Source organism: Acomys russatus, chromosome 19 (assembly GCF_903995435.1).
Source record: "Acomys russatus chromosome 19, mAcoRus1.1, whole genome shotgun sequence".
Taxonomy (NCBI): Eukaryota; Metazoa; Chordata; class Mammalia; order Rodentia; family Muridae; genus Acomys; species Acomys russatus.
Genome location: NC_067155.1, coordinates 65,937,274 through 65,962,242, shown reverse-complemented (window position 1 = coordinate 65,962,242; position 24,969 = coordinate 65,937,274). Strand labels below are relative to the sequence as shown.

Below are 24,969 nucleotides of genomic sequence, written 5' to 3'. Positions count from 1 at the left end.
GGTCTTGAACCCTTGATTCTCCTGTCTCTAAGCTCCTAAATGCTGAGATATAAACAGGTTTTTATAACTACATCCTGTAAAACCTCTTATTTTATGGTCTAATTAAAATAAATGTGGTATTCTGACAGGAGAGTTGACAAGGGCTGGTGTAGTGGATGTGAGCATGTTTTTGTTTTGATCCCACGTGTGGGATGTGAAACAGACTTGTGTGAGGGTATGTGGTGTTTGTCTTCAGGAAACAGACTTGTGAGAGGACATGTGGTGTTTGTCCAACTAGAAGAAGAAGTGCATCTTGTGGAGCATGGTCTTTGCCACCTGATAAACACCCTAGTATGGACTCTGAGAAGATATGGGGCCACTGCTGACATACCAGTGGCCTTGACCCGAAAATGGATATCAAACAGACCTGTATGGTGAGATCAGTGGCCCATAACAAAAGAAAACTTGCAGGCATTTGAACAACTGGCAGCAGCTGGAGGCCCACCACGTAGAAGAGTTTACCAGCCCATGGAATTCCCCTGTGTTTGTTGTAAAAAAAGAAATCTCTGGGCGTGGTGGTGGACATCTTTAATCCCAGCACTCAGGAGGCAGAGGCAGGCAGGATCGCTGTGAGTTTGACGCCAGCCTGGTCTACAAAGCGAGTCCAGGACAGCCAAGGCTAACACAGAGAAACCCTGTCTCAAAAAACAAAACAGGGGCTAGAGAGATGGCTCAGAGGTTAAGAGCACCGTCTGCTCTTCCGAAGGTCCCAAGTTCAATTCCCAGCAACCACATGGTGGTTTACAACCACCTGTAATGAGATCTGGTGCCTTCTTGTGGTGGGCAGGCACACGTGTGGGCAGAATACTGTGTAAATAAGTAAATCTTAAAAACAAAACAAAACAAACAAACAAACAAAAAATCAGGAAAATGGAGTATAGTAATAGATTTAAGAGCAGTGACTAGAGTAATTCAAGTAATGGGTCCTTTACAGCCCGGAATCCCTTTATCTTCTTTGTTACCTCTGTCATGACCTATAGTAGTAATTGACTTAAAAGCTTTTTTTTCACAATACTCTTTTTTTTTTTTTTTTTTTGGTTTTTTGAGACAGGATTTCTCTGTGTAGCCTTGGCTATCCTGGACTCACTTTGTAGACCAGGCTGGCCTCGAGCTCACAGCGATCACCTGCCTCTGCCTCCCGAGTGCTGGAATTAAAGGCGTGCGCCACCACGCCCGGCTCACAATACTCTTGCATGAGCAGGGTAGAAAGGTTTGTTTTCTCAGTACCTACTCTGAAAAATAGTGATAATATTGGAAGTTACTTCCACAAGGAATTTTTATTTATGTATTTATTTTTTATTTAAATTTACTTTTCTTAATTTATTCAGATTACAACTCAATTGTTATCCCATCACTTGTATCCTCCCATTCCTCCCTCCCTCCCGCTTTCACCCTATTCCCCTTCTCTAGGTCTAAGACAAAGGGGGACCTCCTCCCCCACTATATGGTCATAGGCTATCAAGTCTCATCTTGGTAGCCTGCTTATTCTTTCTTTGAGTGCCTTCAGGCCTCCCCACCAAGGGGAGGTGGTCCAATATGGAGCACCAGAGTTCATGTCAACTTGAGTCTGGCACCTTAGACCACTCGGCCATCCTTACACCCCCACAAGGAATTTTAAATAGTGCAACTTTATGTCAATACTTTGTATAACAATGGTTAGAAATAATTCATAGGCAATTTCCTTAATCTATCATTTACCATCACATGGGTAATATTTTATTGGCTGAATCTGATGCAGATACTTTACAGAAAATGTTTAAGGAAACATAAAGAATTCTGCCATGCTGGGGGTTACAGATTACTCCACAACAAAACAAAACAAAACAAAAAACAAACAAAAAACACCCAACCCCCCCCCCCAAATAAAACAAAAAGCCCAAGTTACCTAGGAATAAAGGTGTGAGCCAACACACCTGGCCTGGGCAACATTTCTTAACAAAAAAAGTCAGTCACAAAAGGTATAGATCCACAGAGACAAGTTACAAACTTAGTGATTTTCAAAAATTAATGGGAGATATTAACTGGCTGAGGCCTATAATTAGATTAGCTACTTATGAGTTAAGTAACTTGTTTCAAACATTACAAAGAGATTCAGATTTAAACAGTCTAAGCTATCTAATGTCTGAAGTGAAAAAGAGTTAATTCTGGTAAAACAAAGACTACACGATGCATATGTGGATAAAACTGATCCTAAACTTGATTGTAATTTGGTATTTTGCCTTCAACTCTTTCTTATGTTAGGTTCATTATGTAAAGGGAAGATAATATTATGGAATGGATTTTTCTAGCACATAAACAAAGTAAAAAGTTGAAGACATACATAGAAAAATATTTTTGAATTAATTATTAAAGGTAGGATAAGACTGCATCAACTGTCAGGAACTGACCTGGCTGAAATTGTGGTGCCTCTTACTAATGCTGAGATTATGTTATTGTGGGTAATCAATGCAGATCAGCAAAGAGCCTGTAGTAACTGCTTGGGAGAAATTAATAACAAATACCCCAAAAGCAAACATATATAGTTTATAAAAAGAACTAATAGGATTCTTCCTTGTATTCTAAAGAGAACACCAATGCCAGAGGCATCAACAGTCTATACTGATGCAAACAAGAGGGAAATGGCAGGTTATAAGTCAGACAAAATAACCAAGGTGACCAAAAGCTTGTATACCTCAGTTCGAAAATCAAAATTGTATGCAGTCCTTAGGGTGCTATTAGATCTTCCTGAATCTCTTAATATAGTTACTGAGCTCAATATGCAGAAAGAGTTGTTTTGCTTATAGAAACTGCTGGATTTACTCCTGATAAGTCAGAACTGACTTTGTTACTTATGGAAATGCAGTTGGCCATCAGAAATAGAAACTATCCATTGTATGTTACTCATATTTGGTCTCATACAGGTTTACCAGGTCCATTGGCACAAGGAAATGAGGAAATTGACCAATTACTAAGAGGAAAAGTGTTGGAAGCCTCAAAATTTCATGAACTGCATCTTGTGAGGCATGTTCTTTGCCATCGGATAAACATCCTAGCATCGACTCTGAGAGGATATGTATTGCTTCCCGCCATTTGGCTGTTTGTTGCTCTGCTTAACGATATTCCTAGAGAGAAATGCTCCAGAGAACGCGTCCAGGTTCTGGGTTCCAGCTGCTGCAGTCACAGTCACCTTTGCTGAATTGCTGGTTTGCTGTTTAACAGGTCTGTGGAATTCTGACAAGGAAAAGTCGAATTGCTCCAAGGAACTGACTCTAAAGAGGTCTACTTTTCCTGTTTTCCCATTAACCTCTTTTCTCTCCTATCTAGGGTAGGTGAGTTGGAAGGGAGGTATAGCATTAAAGAACCCCAAATAAAGTAGCTTTGGGAAGGTTCAAAGACTACAGGCCAGTCTAACATCAGACAAAATTATGCTCTTTGGGGCAATGCTTTCTCTTTGGTGGTGTTCCTGACTGGCACTTGAGATGATGAGACACTAGTGCGTGCTCCATCATTAAGACAATAATGACAGGAGGCATTACTGAAGTGTCAGAAAAGTCACCGAGATGTGGGAGAGAAAAACTTTTAGGACAAAGACACCTCTTGGGGCCAAGTTGACGATAGGAAAGAATATACTCTAGGGCAGAATTTCTTTTTTTTTTTTTTTTTTTTTTTTTTTTTTTTTTTTTTTGGTTTTTTGAGACAGGGTTTCTTTGTGTAGCCTTGGCCATCCTGGACTCACTTTGCAGACTAGGCTGGCCTCGAACTCACAGCAATCCGCCTGCCTCTGCCTCCCGAGTGCTGGGATTAAAGGTGTGCGCCACCACGCCCGGCACAGAATTTCTTAACCTATGAGTCACAGCTCCTTTGGGGGGGGTCACATATCAGATATCCTGCATATCAGATATTTACTTTATAACTCATAACAGTAGCAAAATTATAGTTATGAATTAGCAACAAAATACCTTTATGGTTGAGGGTCACCACAACATGACAAACTGTATGAAAGGTTGCAGCACTAGGAAGGGTGAGAACCACTGCTCTAGCGCAAAGGCTTAGTAATTTGTTGTTTGCAAGCTATTCAGGGCCATGTGAACTCTGGAAAACTATCTACCTATTCCCAGGGAATACACTCTAGTGCAACAGCAGACCTGTTGGTTCCCTGAGTTCATAGTGTTGGGCCAAGATCGAGTGAGTTACAGAGTGCAGTGCCGCTGGCTGTTGTAACACACACCTAAACCCAGCACTTGGGAGGAGGAAGCAAGAGGATTGCCATGAGTCCCAAGTCAGTCTGCAACGCATAGTGAGGTCTGTTTCACACAAAGAAAGAAAAAGCAAAAAGCACAGGGCTAAGACAAATTACAAACTCAGGAATAAGATAAAGATGTCATTCATTTTGATCAACGTCACATTAGAAGATGATTTTTTCCAACAATCCATTTAAATATCTTAAGAGAACTGTTATGAGTATTTTTGACATTCTATTATTTATTAGGCCTGGGTATTTAACACCCATAAAAGTTTGAAGTTAGGCAAAACTGATGAGTTGATTGTCTTTGGTATAAAAACATAGGTGATAAATTCTACAGCTTACCTAGAACTGCATCTAATATGACAGCTGTTTATTAGAATTTCAATCTTGGTCTGAGGTGTCACTCAATGGTAGAGCACACACCTGGCATGTGAGTACCTGTGTGTTCAGCCCATTGCAGCACAGACTCAACTCAGTTCAGCTCTTCAGTTATTCAAATATGCTATTTCATGTTGTGTGCACTGACGCTAACAATCTTAGTTCTCTCTTTAAGCCATATTTATGAGTTCCTATGTTTTTTTGTTTTTGTGGAGTCAGGGTCTCACTACATAGCTCTGGCTGTCCTGGAACTCACGATATAGACCAGGTTGGTTTTGGAATCACAGAGATCTGCTTGCTAGGATTAAAGGCATGAGCCAACACACCTGGCCTGGGCAGCATTTCTTAACCTATGGGTCACAACTCCTTTTGGGGTGGGAGGATCACATATGTTAATAAGATAAATTTAGAGTAGGCATCTGCTTAGTCTTTTCCTATGTATTTTTCTACCAAGATGTAATTCTGTAAACGTTAAAGGCAAATCTTACACCAAGTGCATAAAAGGTGCAAGCAAGAGGAAGGTGACACTGAGGGCCACCAGGGAAAGATCTGGTGGGAAAGATACCTGAGGCGAGTGTTAATGTAACAGGAGCTGTTGCCATTTGGAAGGGAGAAGAGAAAAGGAGGATGTGAACCGAGGAAGAATCCCAGGGCAAGGGAACAATATGACATGGTATAGACGGTGTCAACTGAGGCTGAGCTATGGGAGTAAGTCAGGGCCTAAGCTTCACAGGTCATAATAATTAGCAGTATCACCCTGAATGAGGCACAGATGTGACACAATAAGATGCCATCATGCTTTAGGGAGACCTGTCTTGTCTGGGGAGTGCATGTTTGTTTGGGCATGGATCTCCAAGGTGAGACACTATGCAGGTAAGAAGGCCATGGATCAAGGCAGAGCTGCAACGAAGAGCAGGCACAGAACGATTTGTAATAAATAGGACACGGCAGTTGCTTGGATGTAGTAGGAGTGGGAAAATGAGGGTAGGAGGAGAGTGAGATATATGTAAGATTTGGTGAATCATCATGAGGCGGGTGGCTAGGATAGAGGAGGGGTTGACCTACATTAAAAACAGCTCCTGCTTTGGGTGTAGAGATACTATCACCCATATTGTAAATAATGCAGGGACAGCAAAAGATGAGAAACTGGGGTGATAGGAAGAAACTTTTTACACAGTTCACACACCATTGGAGAATTCACTCTTTGCATACCTGGACAACCTGAACTTCTATCTTTCCTTTCTTTTGATACAGGGTCTCAGTGTGTAGCCTCGATGGCCCTGGAACCCCCTAACTTGACCAGGATGGCCTTGACTTGCCTCTGCCTCCACAGTACTGGAATTAAAGTCATGCACCACCTGTCCCAACATATCTTTTCTTATAAAATGCTAATTCGTGCACTCTGGGTGTCTCCCCAGACCTTTTATGCTGTTGTTTTTAAATGAACATCTTTCTATGGTTTCACACCTCTCAAAAATAAGAAGTATAATCATTACTTTCTACACCATGCCCACATACTCTGCAAGATATTAATCAGGGCTCTGAGACTAAGAATGGGTGTGTACAAGTAAATCTGGGATATAATGATACACACACACACACACACACACACACACACACAAGACTTGTGGAAATCTAAGAAGAAATAATTTTCATTTCATTTTTTTAACCTGAAGTTATCTTCCACCAGAAGATGCATGTTTTTTCTTGTGTATCTTTTTTATTAATATGAATTTAAGCCCTGAGTCAACACAAGCCACCCCTGGATCAAACATGATAATATTTGTTACTGAGAATCATTTCTTTTCTAAGTTTGTAAGGTGCCAAAGTGTGTAAAATCCCTGGTGTCCACTTGAATCAGTACACAATTAATCAATTCCTGTGGTTTAATTGTCATACAATAAACAATCTCTTAACATTTACTTAATTAAGGGCTGGCAAGATGGCTCAGAGGGAAGGGGTATTTATTCCAGGCCTGAATGCCTGAGTTTAATACTAAGGTCTCATGTGGTGAAAGAGTAAACAATTTCCACAAGTTGTTCTCTAATCTTCACACACGAGCTGTGGCACATTTGCATCCACACATAGATAAAACTTCGTGCCCAGAAATAAATGTAACTTCAAAATACTTTATTTAAAAAAAGAAGTAAGAGGTGAGGCCTGGTAGTATAGATCTTTAATTACCCAACTCAGGTAGGTAGACGTCTGTAGATTCAAGGCCAGCCTTGTATCCACTAAGGGCTACTTAGGAAATTCTGTCTCCAAAAGCAAGCAAGCAAGCAAGCAAGCAAGCAAGCAAACAAGTAAAATAGAATGTCTGTAGATTATAAGCTCCACACTGCTCTTGCAAAGGATTTGAGTTCGGTGGCCAAGACTGGAGTTTGGTTCCCAGCTCCCATGCTGGCTGGATCACAACTTCCTGTGATTCTACCTCCAGAGTTTCTGCTACTTTTTAATAGACTGTGTGATCACCCACATGCACCATACATTCACATAATAACACTAAGATTCATGTACATAAACAAAAGCAGAATAATCAAGCTGGCTTAAAGGTAGAATGCTTGATGAGTCCTGTACCCCAATTATTCACATCAAGACACCAGACATGGTTATATATACTTTTATGTGTATAAATGTTTTCCCTGCAAAAACCTGTAAGTGGTGTGTGTGTGTGTGTGTGTGTGTGTGTGTGTGTGTGTGTGTGTGTGTGTGTACCATGTACAGGCTGAGCCCTAGAGAGTGTGTTTAATTCCCAAAACTGGCGTTGTAGACAGTTGTGTGTTGCTACACAAGTGCTGGGAACAGAACCTCCTCTGCAAGAGGAGCAAGTGCTTTTAGCTCGGAGCCGTACTTCCAGTCCTCAGGATTACATTCTAAAACGTTGCAACTTAATGTGGACTTTTACAGACTGGAATTTAATCGAGGAATATCTGAAAGACTAGAGGTACAAGCCAGCATTTTAAGCAAATGGTATTAGATGTTTTTTGTGTATGTATGGAGAGCTGAATCAGAATCAACAAAACAGGGGTAAACACGTAGGAAAACTTTGGCTCAATCAAAGAATATTGAGAAGGCAGCCTATCTCCTTTTTTTTTTTTTTTTTTTTTTTTTTGTCCCTAGGAGTCATTTTGAGACTGTAGCCAAGTTAGGTTTCAGTTTACTATAAAACTTGAGCTTCTGTTCCTCAGAGCTGGGATACACCCTACACCGGTGACAGTAGAATGTACTGTAAATCCCTCCCTTCCCCAGAGTCTCCAGTTCTTGGGAATGCTCCATACCCATTGTTCCATGGCTTTCCTTAACTGTCTGGTCTCACTTCTGTAACTGGTTTGCTTACAGGCAAATCCCCCACCATATGGTTTTGACCTATATAAAGGGCTTGGGAAGTTGGCTTGGGGGCTGGTGTTATGAACTCCAAATTAGGGGGAGACAGCTGCTGATTCGGCTGGAATGTGTGCACAAATAAAGCTTGCTTTAATTTGGCCATACTTTGAATGGATGGTATTTCTCCTTGAGTCTGTGAGATTAGCAGTGCAATTTACAAAAATTACAGTTATCTGTAAATATACCTGGCTTTTTTTTTTTGTTTTTTGTTTTTTGTTTTTTTTTTTTTTGGTTTTTCGAGACAGGGTCTCTCTGTGTTGCCTTGGCTGTCCTGGACTCATTTTATAGACCAGGCTGCCCTCAAACTCACATCGATCCACCAGCCTCTGCCTCCCAAGTGCTGGGATTAAAGACGTGCACCACCATGCCCGGCCTTTACCTGGCTTGTTTAACATATCATCTCCAGTTATATTTAACAGTCGAGAACAAAGTCCTATGTGGTGGCTTAAACCCACATCGAGCACATACGAAGGCTGAGGCAGGATCATCATTATGTATTTAAGGCCAACCTGGGCTGTATATGCAAAGGGCTGAGGACAATATGCCTCTGTGTGTGTGTGTTTTACTGGAGGTTGAGCCTAGAACCTAGTCAATACCAGGTAAATGCTCTAACACCGAGCAGTTTACCCTGTGGAATTATCTGTTAATCAGTGAAGGTTGCAGGCTTCTGAAAACCTCTTTATTGTAGAACACGTCCCATTGCAGGGTTCCAGATCCAGGGGCTGTATGTCAGGTTGTCGTGTGTGTGTGTGTGTGTGTGTGTGTGTGTGTTGTTTTTTTTTGTTTGTTTGTTTGTTTTTTTGTTTTTTCCAGACAGGGTTTCTCTGTGTAGCCTTGGCGGTCCTGGGTTCGCTTTGAAGACCAGGCTGGCCTCGAACTCACAGCTGTCTGCCTGCCTCTGCCTCCCTGAATGTTCGGATTACAGGCGTGTGCCACCATTCCTGGCTAGGTCGTCTTTTTTTTTTTTTCCCGAGACAGGGTTTCTCTGTGTAGCCTTGGTTGTTTTGGACTCGCTTTGTAGACCAGGCTGGCCTCGAACTCACAGCGATCCCCCTGCCTCTGCCTGGGATTAAAGGCGTGCATCACCACGCCTGACTAGGTTGTCTATTTTTATAACTATTATTAATTGTCGTTTACTTGTGGGGCTGGAAAGACCTTAGTTCCTTTGGTGCCTGAGGACACAAGTCAGATCCTTAACGCGCACATAAAAAGGTGAGACGGCGGCCCGTTGGAATCCCGGCCCTGGGTGGGAAGAGACACGCGATCCCTGGGTCTCAGGGGCCAGTGGAGCCGGATCAGGAAAGCCTTGGGTCCTTCCAGTTCCGGGATAAAGCGAGAGGCTTGGCGTCCCCAGGCGATGACGTATTTTTGATGCGCCGCGCAGACCGGAGCGGAGCTTGTTTGAGCTACTGGAGACGGGTGGGCGTTCTCGGCGGGACCCGCCTTTGCTTACCGCTCTGGGCGGGTCGCCGTCCGCACAACTGTTCCGGTGCTGCCGACGAGCTCTCGCCGCCCGAGCCGGGGCCCTGCGTTCGCGGCCGCCGCGGTGTAGCTGAGGGCCCTGCTCGCTCCCTGCGCGGCTCCGGCCTCTGCGTCCCCCGCTGGCGCCGCCGCCGCCTCCTGAGCGGCAGGCCGCTGCGGACCGCGGAGCCCATGAAGCCGCGGGCCCCGCCGCCGCCGTCGCGGCGTCGCCGGTGCCTTGGAGCGACCCGAACCTGCCTGGGCATGACGGCGGCATGAGTACGGACGGGGAGTCGCCGGAGGAGCCGGGGTGGAAGGCGGTGGCCTCACCCAAGGCGGCGTCAGCCATGCCCGAGAAGCGCGGGAGCGCTCAGGCCGCCGGCGGCAGCTGGGTAAGTTTTGGTTGGTTTCGGGAGAGGATTCTGGAATTTCGGCCTTTTTAGAGGAGCCGGGTTCATTGAGAAGGTGGCTTTCCCTAGTCACTTCTCCCTAGTCCAAGCTCTAGGAGATTTGGTTATTGATTTAAGAGCCGCCAGACATCACAGGGCAATAATTATAAGTGACTTGCATATCTCAGAGTTGTCCATTCTCTGTCGCTTGACAATCTTCTGGGTGTAGATCTTGTCCAAAGCAACTTAGACAATGGACAGGGAGTTCTTAAAACAGTCATTTGGTCCTGTTTCCTGAATAGCCTACTGGGATGCTGGAGGTAGAAGTGGGTGGCGCCCTCTTCTCTGATCCTTTCTCCTCTGGGCTGCCACAGAGAGGTGGTGTACTGTGAGGAAACTGATGATCTCTGCACCCAAAAGAGTAAGTTCCGCGACACACGAAATGATTTTGATAGCATAGGAAGCCTTATTTTCATTGACGTGGATTTGCAGTACAGGTCGTATCAGTGCCACCTTGGTTGGGAAATTAAGCACAGGGAATGTCATTTCTTCAGTCCTAAGTGAAAAACGCTTTTTGAGGGAAGGGTCTACTTAGGACCAGAAACATAAAGTGTTGCATTGAGTAGAGTACAAACTCTTGCCGCTATGGGAACGTGTGTTCAGTGAGGAAATAGAAATTTAAAGGAAGACATGCGGTCATCCTTCTTGGTTTGCAAGTTTGCATATTTAATTTCTGTTAAAAAATACTAAGTGGTTACAAGTGAGTATTTGATTATGTGACCTTACCTTTGTTAAAGTTGGTAGGGTGGAGAATTAGAAGCAGTATGCAGACTGAAATTGTCAGTCAAAATTCATACATGCAAAAATATTGTGGTAAAGAACAACTGTGTAGTATTTAGTGAGGCCTTACTGCGTACAAAATTGCAGCAATCCTCACAAGTCTGCAAGGTACAAAGCTCTAGAGTTCCGTGTGCATTCTTGTGGGTCATTTCCTTGGTGTTTTGGACCTAGACTAGAGCTGATTTCTAGTTTTTATTCTGCCAGAGCTCTGCCACTCACTGCCTGATCTGTAAAATGAGTGTGTGTTGAAGGAGTGTGGGTGTGCCCCAAGTGTGTGCCATCTTTCCAAAGCTTACCTTATGGGATGAGTTCTGTAAAATTGGTTTTTCTTATTAAGTAGGTAACACTTCTCTCTCTCTCTCTCTCTCTCTCTCTCTCTCTCTCTCTCTCTCTCTCTCTCTCTCTCCAGCGTTTCTCTGTGTAGCCTTGTCTATCATTTTGTAGACCAGGCTGGCCTTGAACTCACAGAGATCCACGTGTCTCTGCCTACCGAGTACTAGGATGACAGACGTGGGCAGCCACCACCTAGCTCTTCCTACTCTTAAAACGAAACTAAGTCACCAGTTCCCCTTGTGTCTTCCGCCAGAGGGCAGACAGCGATTACTAACTAGTGGACAGGCCAGTAGCCTGAGCAATGTTTTCCTTCATCCCTTCCCATACTTTCAACGTTGCATAGATATGTGCAGATTTTAGTTTCTTGTCTTCTTTGTATCGCCAGGGTTCAGTTCCTTTTCTGCCCCTGTCTCTTGAGACTCTGTTGCCACCAGTCTGCCCTCCTCCAGGTTGCTGGTCAGTGAGATGAGCATGCCAGTTCGTAGCGCCATGTCCCTATATTCTCCCCAGCTGGCTCCCGTTGTCATACAGAAGAAGTAAACTGCCAAGGAGAAGCATCTTAGCACAGCACCCATGCTTGGAATTCCAGTTTCCATCTTTTACTTATGTTTCTTTGGGTGAGTTTTATAACCTCTCCAAATAGTAGTGTGTACTTCATAGGGTGTGAGACTTGCTGCAACCTGGCACCTGATATTCCCTAAATAAATATTTGGGGGATATTCTTGGTATTTCTTGCATGTGTGATGTTTAAAAAAAGTTTATAGTATACTTGTATATACATGTTTATGTATGTGCACATGTGTGGTCCAGCCAGAAGTCAATATAGGCTGTCTTTTCTCTATTTCTTTCTACCTGTTAAGAATTTATTTTATACATGTAGTGTATATGTATAGTGTATGTGTGTGGGTTCAGGAGCACCCCTTATGTTTTGAGACAAAAGCTCTCTCAGACTAGCTGGCCAATAAGTCTCAAGGATCCTTCTGTCTCTTCTCTGCCTTTTACTTGTATGCTAGAGATCCGGACTCAGATCCTTTTGCTTGCATGTTAGGTGTTTACTGACTGAGCCCTCTTCCCAGCCCATGTATGAAGTTTGAACGGTCATATTACATATGTGAGCCCTTACCATTATAAAAATATTCAGTTCTTTCCCACTTTATAATTTAGAAAGGAACCAGACCCCAATCTAAAACCAGTATGCTTAAAGGAGGAACTTTTGTGGGATATTTATTCTTAACCTATCTTTGCATCCTAATGCTCATCTAATTTTGGACAAAGGTGAATAAATTCCTCCCAATCTTTCTTCATCTTTGGAAGTAGTAGACACAGTCATGTGTACCACATGCGTGCCTGGTCACTGCAGAGGTAGAGGAAGGCACTGGGTCCCCTGGGGCTTGAGATATGGATGGTTGGACACTACCAAGTGGGTGATGGGAACCAGATCGGAGTCCTCCGGAACAGCAGTACATGCTCTTAACAGCTCGAGCCATCTCTCCAGCCCTGTTGTGCAGTTAGTTATTCTCGGGCATCTAATGTTTTCTTTGCACTAAATCATCAACATAAGTTGTATAGTGTAATAATTCAGGGTATCCATGGAGTGGACGTTAAGAAGCCAAGACTTGGATTTCAGTGAGGAGCACTGATGAGGAGGCTCACACAGTCAGCATCATTCTAGTGGAGTTGGATGCTCCCTGAGATGGCTCAGTAGGAAGAGTGCTTGCTGCCCAAGCTCGTAGGCCAGAGCTCACATTCTCAGCTCTCAGGCATTGACAATTATAAAGTCAAAATAGGAATTAATAGAAATAAATTATGTAGTGTCAGACATTCAGACAGGGCTATTACACAGAGAAACCCTATCTCATATATACATAGTATATATAATAATACAATATAAATGCTATATAAATAATTGCTATATTTTATTATTTAGGGAATAATGATGAGAAGAATTTCTGAATTTCTAGTTTGAATATTTTTCAAGCCATAGTTGAGTCTGTGAATGGCTGTGGAACTTATAAATTATGGAAGGTTGGCTGTATAATAAATACATTAGCTATAGTCAACTGGATTACAACAGATTTATAGAACTTTATTTTCCATAGCTATTTTGAAATTTTTAGATTGTAAATCTTGAAATCCATGTGTTGGAGAGATGACTAAGAGCGCTGTCTGCTCTTCCAGAGGTCCTGAGTTCAATTCCCAGCAACCACATGGCGGCTCACAGCCATCTGTAATGTGATCTGATGCCCTCTTCTGGACTACAGGTGTACATGCAGGCAGAGCACTGTATATATAATAATAAATATACATTTAAAAAAAGAATAGTTTTTTTAAAAACTTGCAATCAAATAATATTTGAAGTTCTGAGGACAGTCCTTTTTAATAATTAATATCCTTCAAGAGACCATAACATTTTATCTGTTACTAGTAAAATATTTCTACCCTCCCTACATCCTTACAAATAATAACCTTTTATCTCATAAAATGCATATGATTTATTGAAGTGGTTATGCTGTCTGTCCGTTAGTGTTAGGCACCCTGTAGAGAAAGAAAGAGTGTGCTGGCAGGAAGGACAGATAGCTAGTGACTGCACGCTGTAAAAACGACAGCATCTTTCTTGTTATCCGTGCTGGTGAGGTTAGTATTTACTGTGTCCTTGGATCGTAAGGTTGGGAACCATGTCGGGAACAACGATCTTTTTCAACAGACAGGTCAGAGTAAGAAAAGTCAATGCCCCAGTTAATCTGAACTTTTCAGGTTATGTTGAGAAAGAGATAGAAGTATCCTTGGGAACTGACCTTCTATCCATAGACACAGTAACCAGGCACTTAGTGTAGGAAAGGAGGGTGTGTGCTAAGTGAAGATCTGAATTTTGTTTATTTGAGAAGCTGGCTAGTGTTGATTCCGGTCAGTTCTTGCTTAGTTTTCTGGGGTGCAGGCTGCCTGCCACTTGTCTATGCTGATTCTATTTGTAGATAATCAAACTTAGGAGGAAAGCAGTGTGCTATAACTGATAGGACACACACACTCTGGAGATGTGTGACCAAGGAAAGCAGTGTGCTGTAACTGATAGGACACACACAGTTTGGAGACGTGTGACCATCTGATTAAAGATGGTCATTTACTGTTTTATATCTGAGTTTTCTCATGAAGATAATTGCTTCCATCTCATAAGGTTACAGAGAGGATAAGATAATTTCATACATTATGTGATTTGGTTAGGCCAGGTCTGTTGTTACTATTGTTATAGGGTAATTTTTTTTTAATTTTTTATTATTAATTTATTCTTGTTACATCTCAATGGTTATCCCATCCCTTGTATCCTCCCATTCTTCCCTCCCTCCCCTTTCCCCCTTATTCCCCTCCCCTATGACTGTTCCTGAGGGGGATTTCCTTCCCCTGTATATGCTCATAGGGTATCAAGTCTCTTCTCTGTAACCTGCTGTCCTTCCTCTGAGTGCCACCAGGTCCCCCCCTCCAGGGGACATGGTCAAATGTGAGGCACCAGAGTACGTGAGAAAGTCATATCCCACTCTCCACTCAAGTGTGGAGACTGTTCTGACCATTGGCTAGATCTGGGTGGGGGGTTATAGGGTAATTTTTGTCTGGGTTTTGCATAGTGCCTGTCATAATATTCTCACTAGCCTTTATTTCTTGTTCTTCAGTGAGTATATTTGCATGTGTAACTTTATATTCCAGGATGTGAAAGCTGGGATTGTTTCTTCCATTCTACATCATTGATTCTAGCTAATATTAGTAGTTAGTCACTTGCATGTGACTATCTTTACTGTTAAAGATGGTGGAGAAGGAATGTTCCAGAGTTAGTTCTTGGTGTTATGGTTTGTTGAAGTTATTGGTTGGTGGCAAATGGTTGGTTTGAAAAGTTCTGAAGACTGATTAGAAGTATTTAATGAATGTATAATCTATCCAACAAATAAGTACATCGACCCTAATGCAATGCTGAGAAAATACTTGTAGTAGTGTTAATTAATCTGGATAGATAACAAGTAAAGTTTCTTTTCCTGCTTGTGTTTCTGTGGATCTTTGTGGCAGTTCTATCCAGCCATGGAGTGGCTGTTTTCAGTTAGAATATATTTATGTATTTTTTAGTGTTGGAAGTACAGTACCGTCACCTTACCATAGTCCTGAGATTTTCCAGCCTCTTAATGACCTTTCTTCTCTCCTTTTTTATTGGAAACTTGAAGTTCAAAACTTGGGTAACTTTGCCAACATAATGCTGCAGTTTGGAACAAAGCCAAGGAATGTCAGCATCTTCCAAACCTACTGCACTTGAAATGTGGATGTTGGAGAGGCCATATGCATTAGCTGGATTGTTAGACATACAATAAGTGGCATAAGTAAATAGGCCTGACCATAAGTCCTCAGTAGGCCAGCTAAGGGGGCTGGAGAGATGGCTCAGAGGTTAAAAGCACTGACTGCTCTTCCAAAGGTCATGAGTTCAATTCCCAGCAACCACATGGTGGCTGACAACCATCTCGTCTGGCCTGCAGGCAGAATGCTGTATACATAATAAATAAATAAATCTTTAAAAAAAAATAACAAGTACAAATGTATAACAGAGAAAGGAGATTGATTTGAATCTCCTGGCTGTGGATGTGGCTTGGCGTATAGAGTCCTGCCTAGCATACCAGGAGCAGTCCTGAGGTAGGGTGACAGTGACACTCAGGTGCAGGAGTTAAAGCCAGGAGCAGTCCTGAGGTAGGGTGACAGTGACACTCAGGTGCAGGAGTTAAAGCCAGGAGCAGTCCTGAGGTAGGGTGACAGTGACACTCAGGTGCAAGAGTTAAAGCCAGGAGCAGTCCTGAGGTAGGATGACAGTGACACTCAGGTGCAGGAGTTAAAGCCAGGAGCAGTCCTGAGGTAGGGTGACAGTGACACTCAGGTGCAGGAGTTAAAGCCAGGAGCAGTCCTGAGGTAGGGTGACAGTGACACTCAGGTGCAGGAGTTAAAGCCAGGAGCAGTCCTGAGGTAGGGTGACAGTGACACTCAGGTGCAGGAGTTAAAGCCAGGAGCAGTCCTGAGGTAGGGTGACAGTGACACTCAGGTGCAAGAGTTAAAGCCAGGAGCAGTCCTGAGGTAGGGTGACAGTGACACTCAGGTGCAGGAGTTAAAGCCAGGAGCAGTCCTGAGGTAGGGTGACAGTGACACTCAGGTGCAGGAGTTAAAGCCAGGAGCAGTCCTGAGGTAGGGTGACAGTGACACTCAGGTGCAAGAGTTAAAGCCAGGAGCAGTCCTGAGGTAGGGTGACAGTGACACTCAGGTGCAGGAGTTAAAGCCAGAGGAGCAGGACTTGAAACCCACGCTTGGCAAACTTGAGGCCTGCCCAACAAAAGAAGCGCAGGTCATTGTGTCTACATGGGGAAGAGAAGCTGATGTAGAGCTCTTGTAACTGACCCTCTTATCTTTTTCCATTTCCTGACATGAGATTTAAGTTTAAATAGACGGCAAAAGTGACCTATAAAGTAGTAGTCCTGGTCAAGGTGTAACCCTGCCTCCCACTGATCCATCATTGTCTAATTTCCAGTATCCTCCAAGGTCTGATGGGCAGAACTGTGTGCAATCTCTTCCTGAGTGACAGGTTCCTCCTTTGGTTAGAAACAGACTTTATTTCTCTTCCCTCAGAAAGACATATGTACAGACATTATGATTCTTTGGGTACCATTGTTTGAACAGCTAAAAGGAGAGGCCAGACTGTCTCTTAGAATATATTTGTTCCCTCCAGGTTGGTTACAGTAACTTGCCTAGTTTAAGCATCTACAGAGAAAGTGTCTGGGAGAAACTTCTATGATGAACGACTTTGTTATGTGTTCCAGTTAGGGTTTCTGTTTCGGTGACAAACACCATGACAGAAAACAACCTAGGAAGTGTCTTAATTTTCTATTGCAGTGCTAAAGTACCATCACCAAAGCAGCTTATAAAAAAAAAAGTTTATAGCCGGGCATGGTGGCGCACGCCAGCACTGGGGAGGCAGAGGCAGGTGGATTGCTGTGAGTTTGAGGCTAGCCTGGACTACAAAGCAACGCCAGGACAGCCAAGATAACATAGAGAAACCCTGTCTTCAAAAACAAAAACAAAACCCCAAATAAACAAAATTTACATTTTTATAAAATAAAGTGAAAAGAAAAGAAAAGAAAAAAATCTGGCCAGTGGTGACACATGCCTTTAATCCCAGCACTCGGGAGACAGAGGCAGATGGATTGCTGTGTGTTTGAGGCCAGCCTGCTCTACAAAGTGAGTCCAGGACAGCCAAGGCTATACAGTGAAACCCCATCTCTGGGGGAAAAATTGTTTAATTGAGCTTACGGGGTTAGAGAGTTAGAGTCCATGGTAGTAGAACAAAGGCTTGGTGACTGGATCTGCTGAAAGCCTGTATGTCAATCCAAAAGTAGGAGGCCAAGAGACACTGGAAATGGCATGGCATTTTGAAACATTAAAAGTGGCACACCTAGCCGGGCATGGTGGCTCACGCCTTTAATCCCAGCACTCGGGAGGCAGAGGCAGGCGGATCGCTGTGAGTTCGAGGCCAGCCTGGTCTACAAAGTGAGTCCAGGACAGCCAAGGCTACACAGAGAAACCCTGTCTCGAAAAAAAAAAAAAAGTGGCACACCTCCTCTAAGAAGGCCACACCTCCTAATCTTTTCCAAACAGTTCTATCAACTGGGGACCAAGTGTTCAAGCATATGAGCCTGTGAGGTCATTCTTTTTTTTTTTTTTTTTTTTTAGATTTTATTTATTTATTACATATACAGTGTTCTGCCTGCACGTACACCTGCACACCAGAAGAGGGAACCAGATCTCATGATAGATGGTTGTGAGCCACCATGTGGTTGCTGGGAATTGAACTCAGGACCTCTGGAAGAGCAGATAGTGCTCTTAACCGCTGAGCCATCTCTCCAGCCCTGTGAGGTCATTCTTATTCATGAGAGAATGTTCTTGCGTTCTTATCACAAGAACAGTGATTTTTTGGCTGATACATCTCAATCACAGTCCATCGTTGTGGGAAGGCAGCCATTCCAGCAGGCCATAAACCTGGTCTCAAGAACAGAGGCACTGCCTCTGAGGAGTGCTGCCTACTGAGCTGCGCCCTGTGGCTTGCTGTTATGGAATTTTTATATAGCCCAGGACTCCTGCTCAGTGCGGCACCGTCTCCCATGACAGTCATTATTCAAGAAAATGTCCTGCAAACTTGCCTACAGATCAGTGTTATGGAGGCATTTTCTCAGTTGAGGTTCCCTCTTCCCAGATGATCCTAGGTTGTGTCAAGTTTACAAAAACAAAACAAAACAAAACAAAACAAAAACCCCAAACAGCATGTATTATGGTACTTGTGTACTAAACAGCATACTATGGCTCTCTTGGCTTATCCGCCCCAACCTCCAACCAGGTGGTATGTTAACATGAATTTGCTTTGGGCTAAAAATTGCTGCTACTCAAACTTGGTGTAGGTGGAAAGCAAGTCACATTCTGTGCAGTGTCCTGGTCACAGGTTGCCCCTCTGGATTTGGAGAAGGTGTATTAGTCATAATCAGGACATTGGCTGGGGTCTCGCAAGCACGGTGCACTTCAGCATCTGCTGCATGGAAAGAGGGAAGCACAAACTGAGTCTTCACTCCCTCAAACCCCATTCCTCTCTATGCTCTCGTTTTTCATTTTCACTAAATTTTCTTTGAAGCAGTTGGTACCACAACTTGAAGGTGCTTTCCAGTTCCGCTGAGAACTCTTCTACACTCAGTAGTGTCCCTCTTGTAGTGTCTTGCTTTTATTTTATTTTAAGAATAGCTATATTTGGAGAACCCTGAACTGGGTAATTCTCTCTCGTATTAACAGGGTTTGGTGGACATTTCCCTAGAATGAGATGACCTACCATCCTGAGGGAACCCCCATCCTTCATTACCAGGATCAGGAGGTAAAACCAGCGCCACTTAATTTATAAAGGAAATACTACGGATACCCAAATTCCCCAGTTTCCTCACTCCTCCCCTCCCTTTCTTTTTTCTGAGAAATGTAAAAATGGATTTCTTGCTAAGAAAATGAAATACCTCTAGTGTTTGAGAGTTCATATTTGCCAAGGTCAGCAGCCATGAGCTTGCCACTGTCGCAGGTTCCCTGTGCCAGATCTCTTCACTTCCTCTCTGAAGTTCATAGGCCACATTCTGCAGGTGACGAGTTCAAATTTAGTCAGTAATTTTTTCCTAGACTGTAATTTAGTTTTATCTCTAATTAGGACTCAAATCTATACTAGCCAACATGCCATAGGCTTATGCGTGAACTTGTGGCACTCTCTCTAATAACAGTCTCTTAAAGTAGGCACTCTTCCACAGGGAGCTTAGTGTCACAGCACACATCATCACACTGGTCATGGAGACTCACCTGTTTTCACTACCCACGATGACCTCATCCAAGTTCCTCTAACTTCCTTCCCTTCTCCACCTCCTGACCCTTTACACCTCACTGCAGGTTTCATGCCTGGGAATAAGACAATTGGGAGCTACTGAGACTTGCTTTTTAAAAAAAAAGGGGGGGGGGAGTTCCAAAGTTTATCAAAATGCAGTGTTATTTGCCTACTGTGACTATTGTATGGAATAGATTTGCTGCCAAAAACAAACACAAACTCCTCAATAAAAAAAACCAAACAAAACAAACCAACACACCACTACCAACAAAATTATGATCCACTAATTCCATTGATGCTCTTGGCTCTTTTTATGTATGGTTTATTTTCAGAAGCAGTAGGATCATGTTTTGTTATATTTTTTAATCTTAGAGACTTCCTTTCCTTTAATCTCAACTGCTTTTGAAGATCAGTAGCCAAAAGGACAAAAAGGGGCACTTTTTAATCAATATACTTTGTTTGTGGGTGCAGGTGCATGTGTGCGTGTGTGTGCGCGCATGCATGTGCATGCACACTTGCAGTAAAGTACATAAAACAAGATTTACTCATAACTTTTTAGATAGCATTGCATATTTTCTCATTGTTGTGCAATCAATCTAAAAGAACTTTTACATCTCAAAAACTGAAACCGTGTCCATTAAGAAATTTCTTACTGAATAGCAGCAATCTTCCCTTTAGCCATTGGCCTCTTCTACTGTCTGTGTCTGTGAGTTTGACTGCTTTTAGTATTTCATGTTTCTGGGTTCACATAGTGTGCTCTTTTATGACTGGCTTATTTAACTTAATGTTCCCAAGTTTAATTCATTTTCTAGCATGTTTAACATGCTTGTATTTGAAGACAGGTGAACTTGTATGTTCTTTAAAATGTAATATAACAGTAGTCATTGCTTTTTCTACCATAAATGTCTACAACACTTTTGTAGACATTTTGTACTATTGTTAAAGTAGTATTGCAACCCCAGACCTTGTTATTTTCATCTCTTTTTTGTTTGTTTGTTTTGGTTTTTTGAGACAGGGTTTCCCTGTGTAGCCTTGGCTGTCCTGGACTCCCTTTGTAGACCAGACTGACCTCGAACTGAACTCACAGAGATCCACCTGCCTCTGCCTCGAGTGCTGGGATTAAAGACATGCACTACCATGCCTGGCTGTTCTTTTCATTTCTTAAATGTTTTATTGATTTATGTATTTGTGAGAGATAAAATTAAAGTGCTACTAAAGAGATCTCATGAAAAGTCATAAGAGTGTCATCTTAACCATGAGGATAGAAATAGGGTCTAGTCTTGAATAACTGCTGTACGAACTGGGCTGTTACTTAGCTGCTTAAGTCACCCTCCTTTGTTGGTAGTTCTTTGGGAACCATTGTCAGTGGGATTCATATCAGAACTCTGCTCGTCTCACTGGGTTTCCTGTGCTTCTGCATTATCTGGAGGCTTAAAAGCAGCAAACCGTCCTAGGTGACAGCTCCAAGGCATGGCGGCTTTAATGGGAAAAGTGCACCCATGACATTTATCTCTAGCCTGAGACCTCCTTTTGATGCAACCAGCCACAATGTCATGTTGTGAAAAGGCCGAAATATATATATATATATATTTTTTTTTTTAAACTTAATTTTGAGGTTTTGTTTTTGTCTTTTTTACAGGAACCCACAGCTGAAAGACTTTGAACTTTATTTATTTATTTATTTTTTGTATGTTTGGAGAGATTGGAATTTTTACAGAGACTGAACAAGGCTATAACTTGTAATCCTTCTAAGTAGTGCCACTCCCTAATTCTAAACATTCAGATATAGGAGTCCATAGGGGCCGACCTTACTCAAACCACCACACAGCATCCAGGCTTCTCAGCAGCACAAGTAGTTGTTATGCACTTCAAAGTCCACCCTAGCTTTCCTGTCGCCTCTCCTGCCCGGAACCGCATTCAGCTCTGAAGCTTCCCTATCTCAGCTACTCATGCTCCTCACAGCCACTCAGTTTAGGCTGTGCCCTCCCTCAGGCTCAGTCTCACTCTCTTGGTCTTCCTCTTGGTTTCTCTCTGTCTCCCTCCTCCCTTCTCCCTGTGCCACCTCCCCCTCCCCCCTCCTGCTTCTCTCATGGCCGGGTCCAGCCTGCTGGCCATGTTCAGTCTACTTCCTTCTGTCTCTGCATCATCCAGATGCCTCTGGCTGTTCTTTCTCTCTTATCTACAATAAAAACCCTTCCCCTTAACCATGGCGTGGTCATGGCTTCAGTTTATATACAGCACTGACTTTTACAGAATAGCTGCTTGGGCTGGATCAGAGACCATAGCTGGGGAGCACTACTCTTTGAGGGTATTCTATTCTAGATGATAGAAAGAAACAAGTCATAAGTTTACTAGAAATCCTTTAGAAAATAACTGTAAAAGGGAACTAGGGACTGGAAGTTGAAAAGGAGCACTAGGTAGTCTAATGTACATAAAGAGTAAAAGTTAAAGAACTAGTACCATTAAGGGGAGCCCTCCTGCTGTGCTGGGACCAGTGGGAAGGTCCCCAGGGCAAGACTCCCTGCCCACTTACCAGCTAAGCTTCCAGTTCCTGAAAGGAAAAACCCCAATGCAGTGGTTCGAAACCTTCTTAATGCTGCAACGCTTTAACACAGTCCTCATGTTGCTGTGACCCCAGCCGTAAAATTATTTTCATTGCTACTTCAAACTGTAATTATTGCTACTATTATGAATCATAACATAAATATCTGTGTTCTCTGATGGTCTTGTGGGGGGGGGTTCAACCCTCAGAGTATCTCCACCCACACATTTAGAACCACTGCATTAGGGAATTTTTTTCCTCTCCTGGAAAGCAATTGTTTCAGTTTGCAAAAACCTGCGGGTAATGTAGTCAAAAGTGACCATTCCCAACTGGAAGTAGAATTAGCAGGACTTTAGTACTGTAAGCCATGCTGCGCTGGCTTTGGCGGTATGAAAGATAGCAGAGTGCACTTGTCCTAGGTTCTTCCTCCATGGTTACAGAGAGCTGCTGAGGCCAGGCATCTGTGCCGTACCCTGACAGGCCATTGAGGGAAGTTGTGCAAGAAGCCTGGGTTACAGTGGAGACATTGAGATGTTGGAGATCCTTGAGATATGAGACGTCTGCCAAGAGGAGTCACGTAGATGGAGTGGAGCCAGCCCTAGAGAGAGATTGTAGGTAGCAAAGGTGGAGGGGCTGGGCCATCTAAGCGTCTTGAAACTGCAGTGTCAGTTAACAGATATGGTCTGCAGGGTGTGGTGATGTCTGCTGGCTTTGGGGCCTTAACTTTGTTCCTGTCTTTCGGAAGGAATCGTATGTTCTACACCATTGTATGTTAGAAGTGTGTATCCTGCCCTCTGATTTTTAAAGGGGTCACAGTTAAGAAATTGCCTTGAGTATCAAAAGAGACTTTGAACTTTTAATGCTTATCTGTTTTTTTCAAGGCAGGGCTTCTCTGTGTAGCCTCAGCTGCCCTGGAACTTGCTTTGTAGACCAGGCTGGCTTAGCACTGTAGAGATCTGCCTGCCTCTGTCTCCACAGTGCTGGGATTAAAGGTGTGTGTCATTATGCCTGGCTTTGACTTTGTACTTTTATTTTATTTTTTTAATTTGTTCATGTTACATACTGACTGTAGCCCCCTCCCTCATCTCCACCTGGTCCCACCCTCCCTCCTTTATTCCCCCCTCCCCACCCTCTCAGAAAGGGGGAGCCCTCCTCCCCTACCATCTGACCGTAGCCCTGTCAAGTCTCATCTGGACTGCCTGCATCATCTTCCTCTGTGGGAAAATGATCAACTAGTGGGCACCAGAGTCCATGTCCGAGGTAGTCCCTACTCCTCATGGTATGGAACCCACAAGGGGACTGTGCTGCCTGTCAACTTTGAACTTTTAAATGGTATTGAAACTGGTAAAGGCTACTAGACTTGAGCAGTTTGGACTAAGTACATTTGCATTATGATAATGGCCTGTGGGGTCATGGTGTTTTTAGTAAGAAGCGTCTTGATAGTCTCTGCAGTGATCGCTCAGCTGTCTGTTCCAGCTGCCTTCTGCCATGCCTTCCCTCCCCACCATCTGCCATTAAAGACTCTCTTTCTGCAACTTTAAGCCAAACAAATTTCCATAAATTGCTTTTGGTCATTTTTTTTATCAGAGTGATGAAAAATAACTAATACAAAGCAGTATCCCTGTTCCCTAGAGTGTGGTTTTATCTTAAGAGATATAGGTGATCCAAAGTCTGTATATTTCTCCATAACATTTCATAATATTATCTTTTTTTGTTTTGTTTTTTGGCTTTGTTGTTGTTTGTTTGTTTGTTTGTTTTCAAGACAGAGTTCCTCTGTGTAGCCTTGTCTGTCCTGGACTCACTTTGTAGACCAGGCTGGCCTTGAACTCACATCATCTGCCTGCCTCTGCCTTCCGAGTGCTGGAATTAAAGGCATGTGCCACCACATCTGGCCTCATGATAATATCTTATAAATCTTTCTTTACTATTGTTTCTAACATCTTTCTTTCTTTCTTTTTTCCAGCTACAAGGCTTTGGCCAACCAAGTGTTTACCATGCTGCTATTGTCATCTTCCTTGAATTCTTTGCATGGGGCCTGTTGACAACTCCAATGTTAACTGTAAGTATTACTGGACTGAGTCTTTCATCTTTAGACATGCTGTGTATGAAATACAAGGCATTGTTGAAATTGTATCTTTGTTTGGATGTTAGTGGCCTTTGATTTGAGGACCTAATAAACAGAAAATTGGTAAGTTCTTTGTAATGATGAATGTAAGAATGAACATATTCCTTGTTTTGATAACTTCTCTACAGCCCTTTTAAAAACCAAGTATTGAATTTCTCTTTTTTTAATATTTATTTTTAAAAATCTTATGTATATGGCTTTTTTGCCTGCATGTATATCTAGACACCTCTTGCATGCCGACTTTTGGAGACAGGGCTAGGACAAGAGACATCATATTCCCCAAAACTGGTGTTATAGATGGTTGTGAGTCACCTGGGTTCTCTGCAAGTGCAGCCAGAGTTCTTAACTGCTGAGCCATCTTTCCAGCCTTATTTATTCTTAAAGAGAACCAAGATGGTTGACATATGCATGTACTTAGAGAAACAAAGGAAAGATGAGGGTAGTGGCACAGATTTTAAGAATTATTTAACACTTGGGTAAGTTTTAAATGTCTTCAAATTAAGCTTCACTTGTCTTTAGTTACTTTTTATTTTATTTACTTATTCACTTTGTTTTTCTAGACAAGGCTTCTCTGTGTAGCTTTGGCTGTCCTGCACTCACTCTGTGAGGCCTGGAACTCACAGAGATCCACCTGTCTATGCCCTCCCGAGTGCTGGGATTAAAGGCGTGTGCCGCCCCGCCCGGCCTGTCTTAGTTATTTTGAAAACCCACAAATAGGCCAAGTATAGTGGTACACCAGCATTGGGGAGGCAGAGGCAGGTGGACCCTGAGTTTGAGGATAACCTGGTCTACAGAGTGAGTTCCAGGACAGCCAGGGCTGCACAGAGAAATTCTGTCTAAAGG

At 43.0% G+C, this 24,969-nt stretch overlaps 1 protein-coding gene across 1 annotated transcript in view; it reads left to right on the top strand.

Annotated features, from left to right (window-relative positions):
• Positions 1–9,685: 9,685 nt before the first annotated feature.
• The window catches only part of Mfsd14b (major facilitator superfamily domain containing 14B), a 44,390-nt gene continuing 29,106 nt past the window's right edge, over positions 9,686–24,969 (top strand). The window contains exons 1-2 of the mRNA XM_051161779.1: positions 9,686–9,879; positions 23,965–24,060. Of these exons, the coding sequence (XP_051017736.1) occupies positions 9,763–9,879; positions 23,965–24,060 (213 nt within the window). The 5' untranslated portion in view covers positions 9,686–9,762. The remainder of the gene's footprint in view (positions 9,880–23,964; positions 24,061–24,969) is intronic.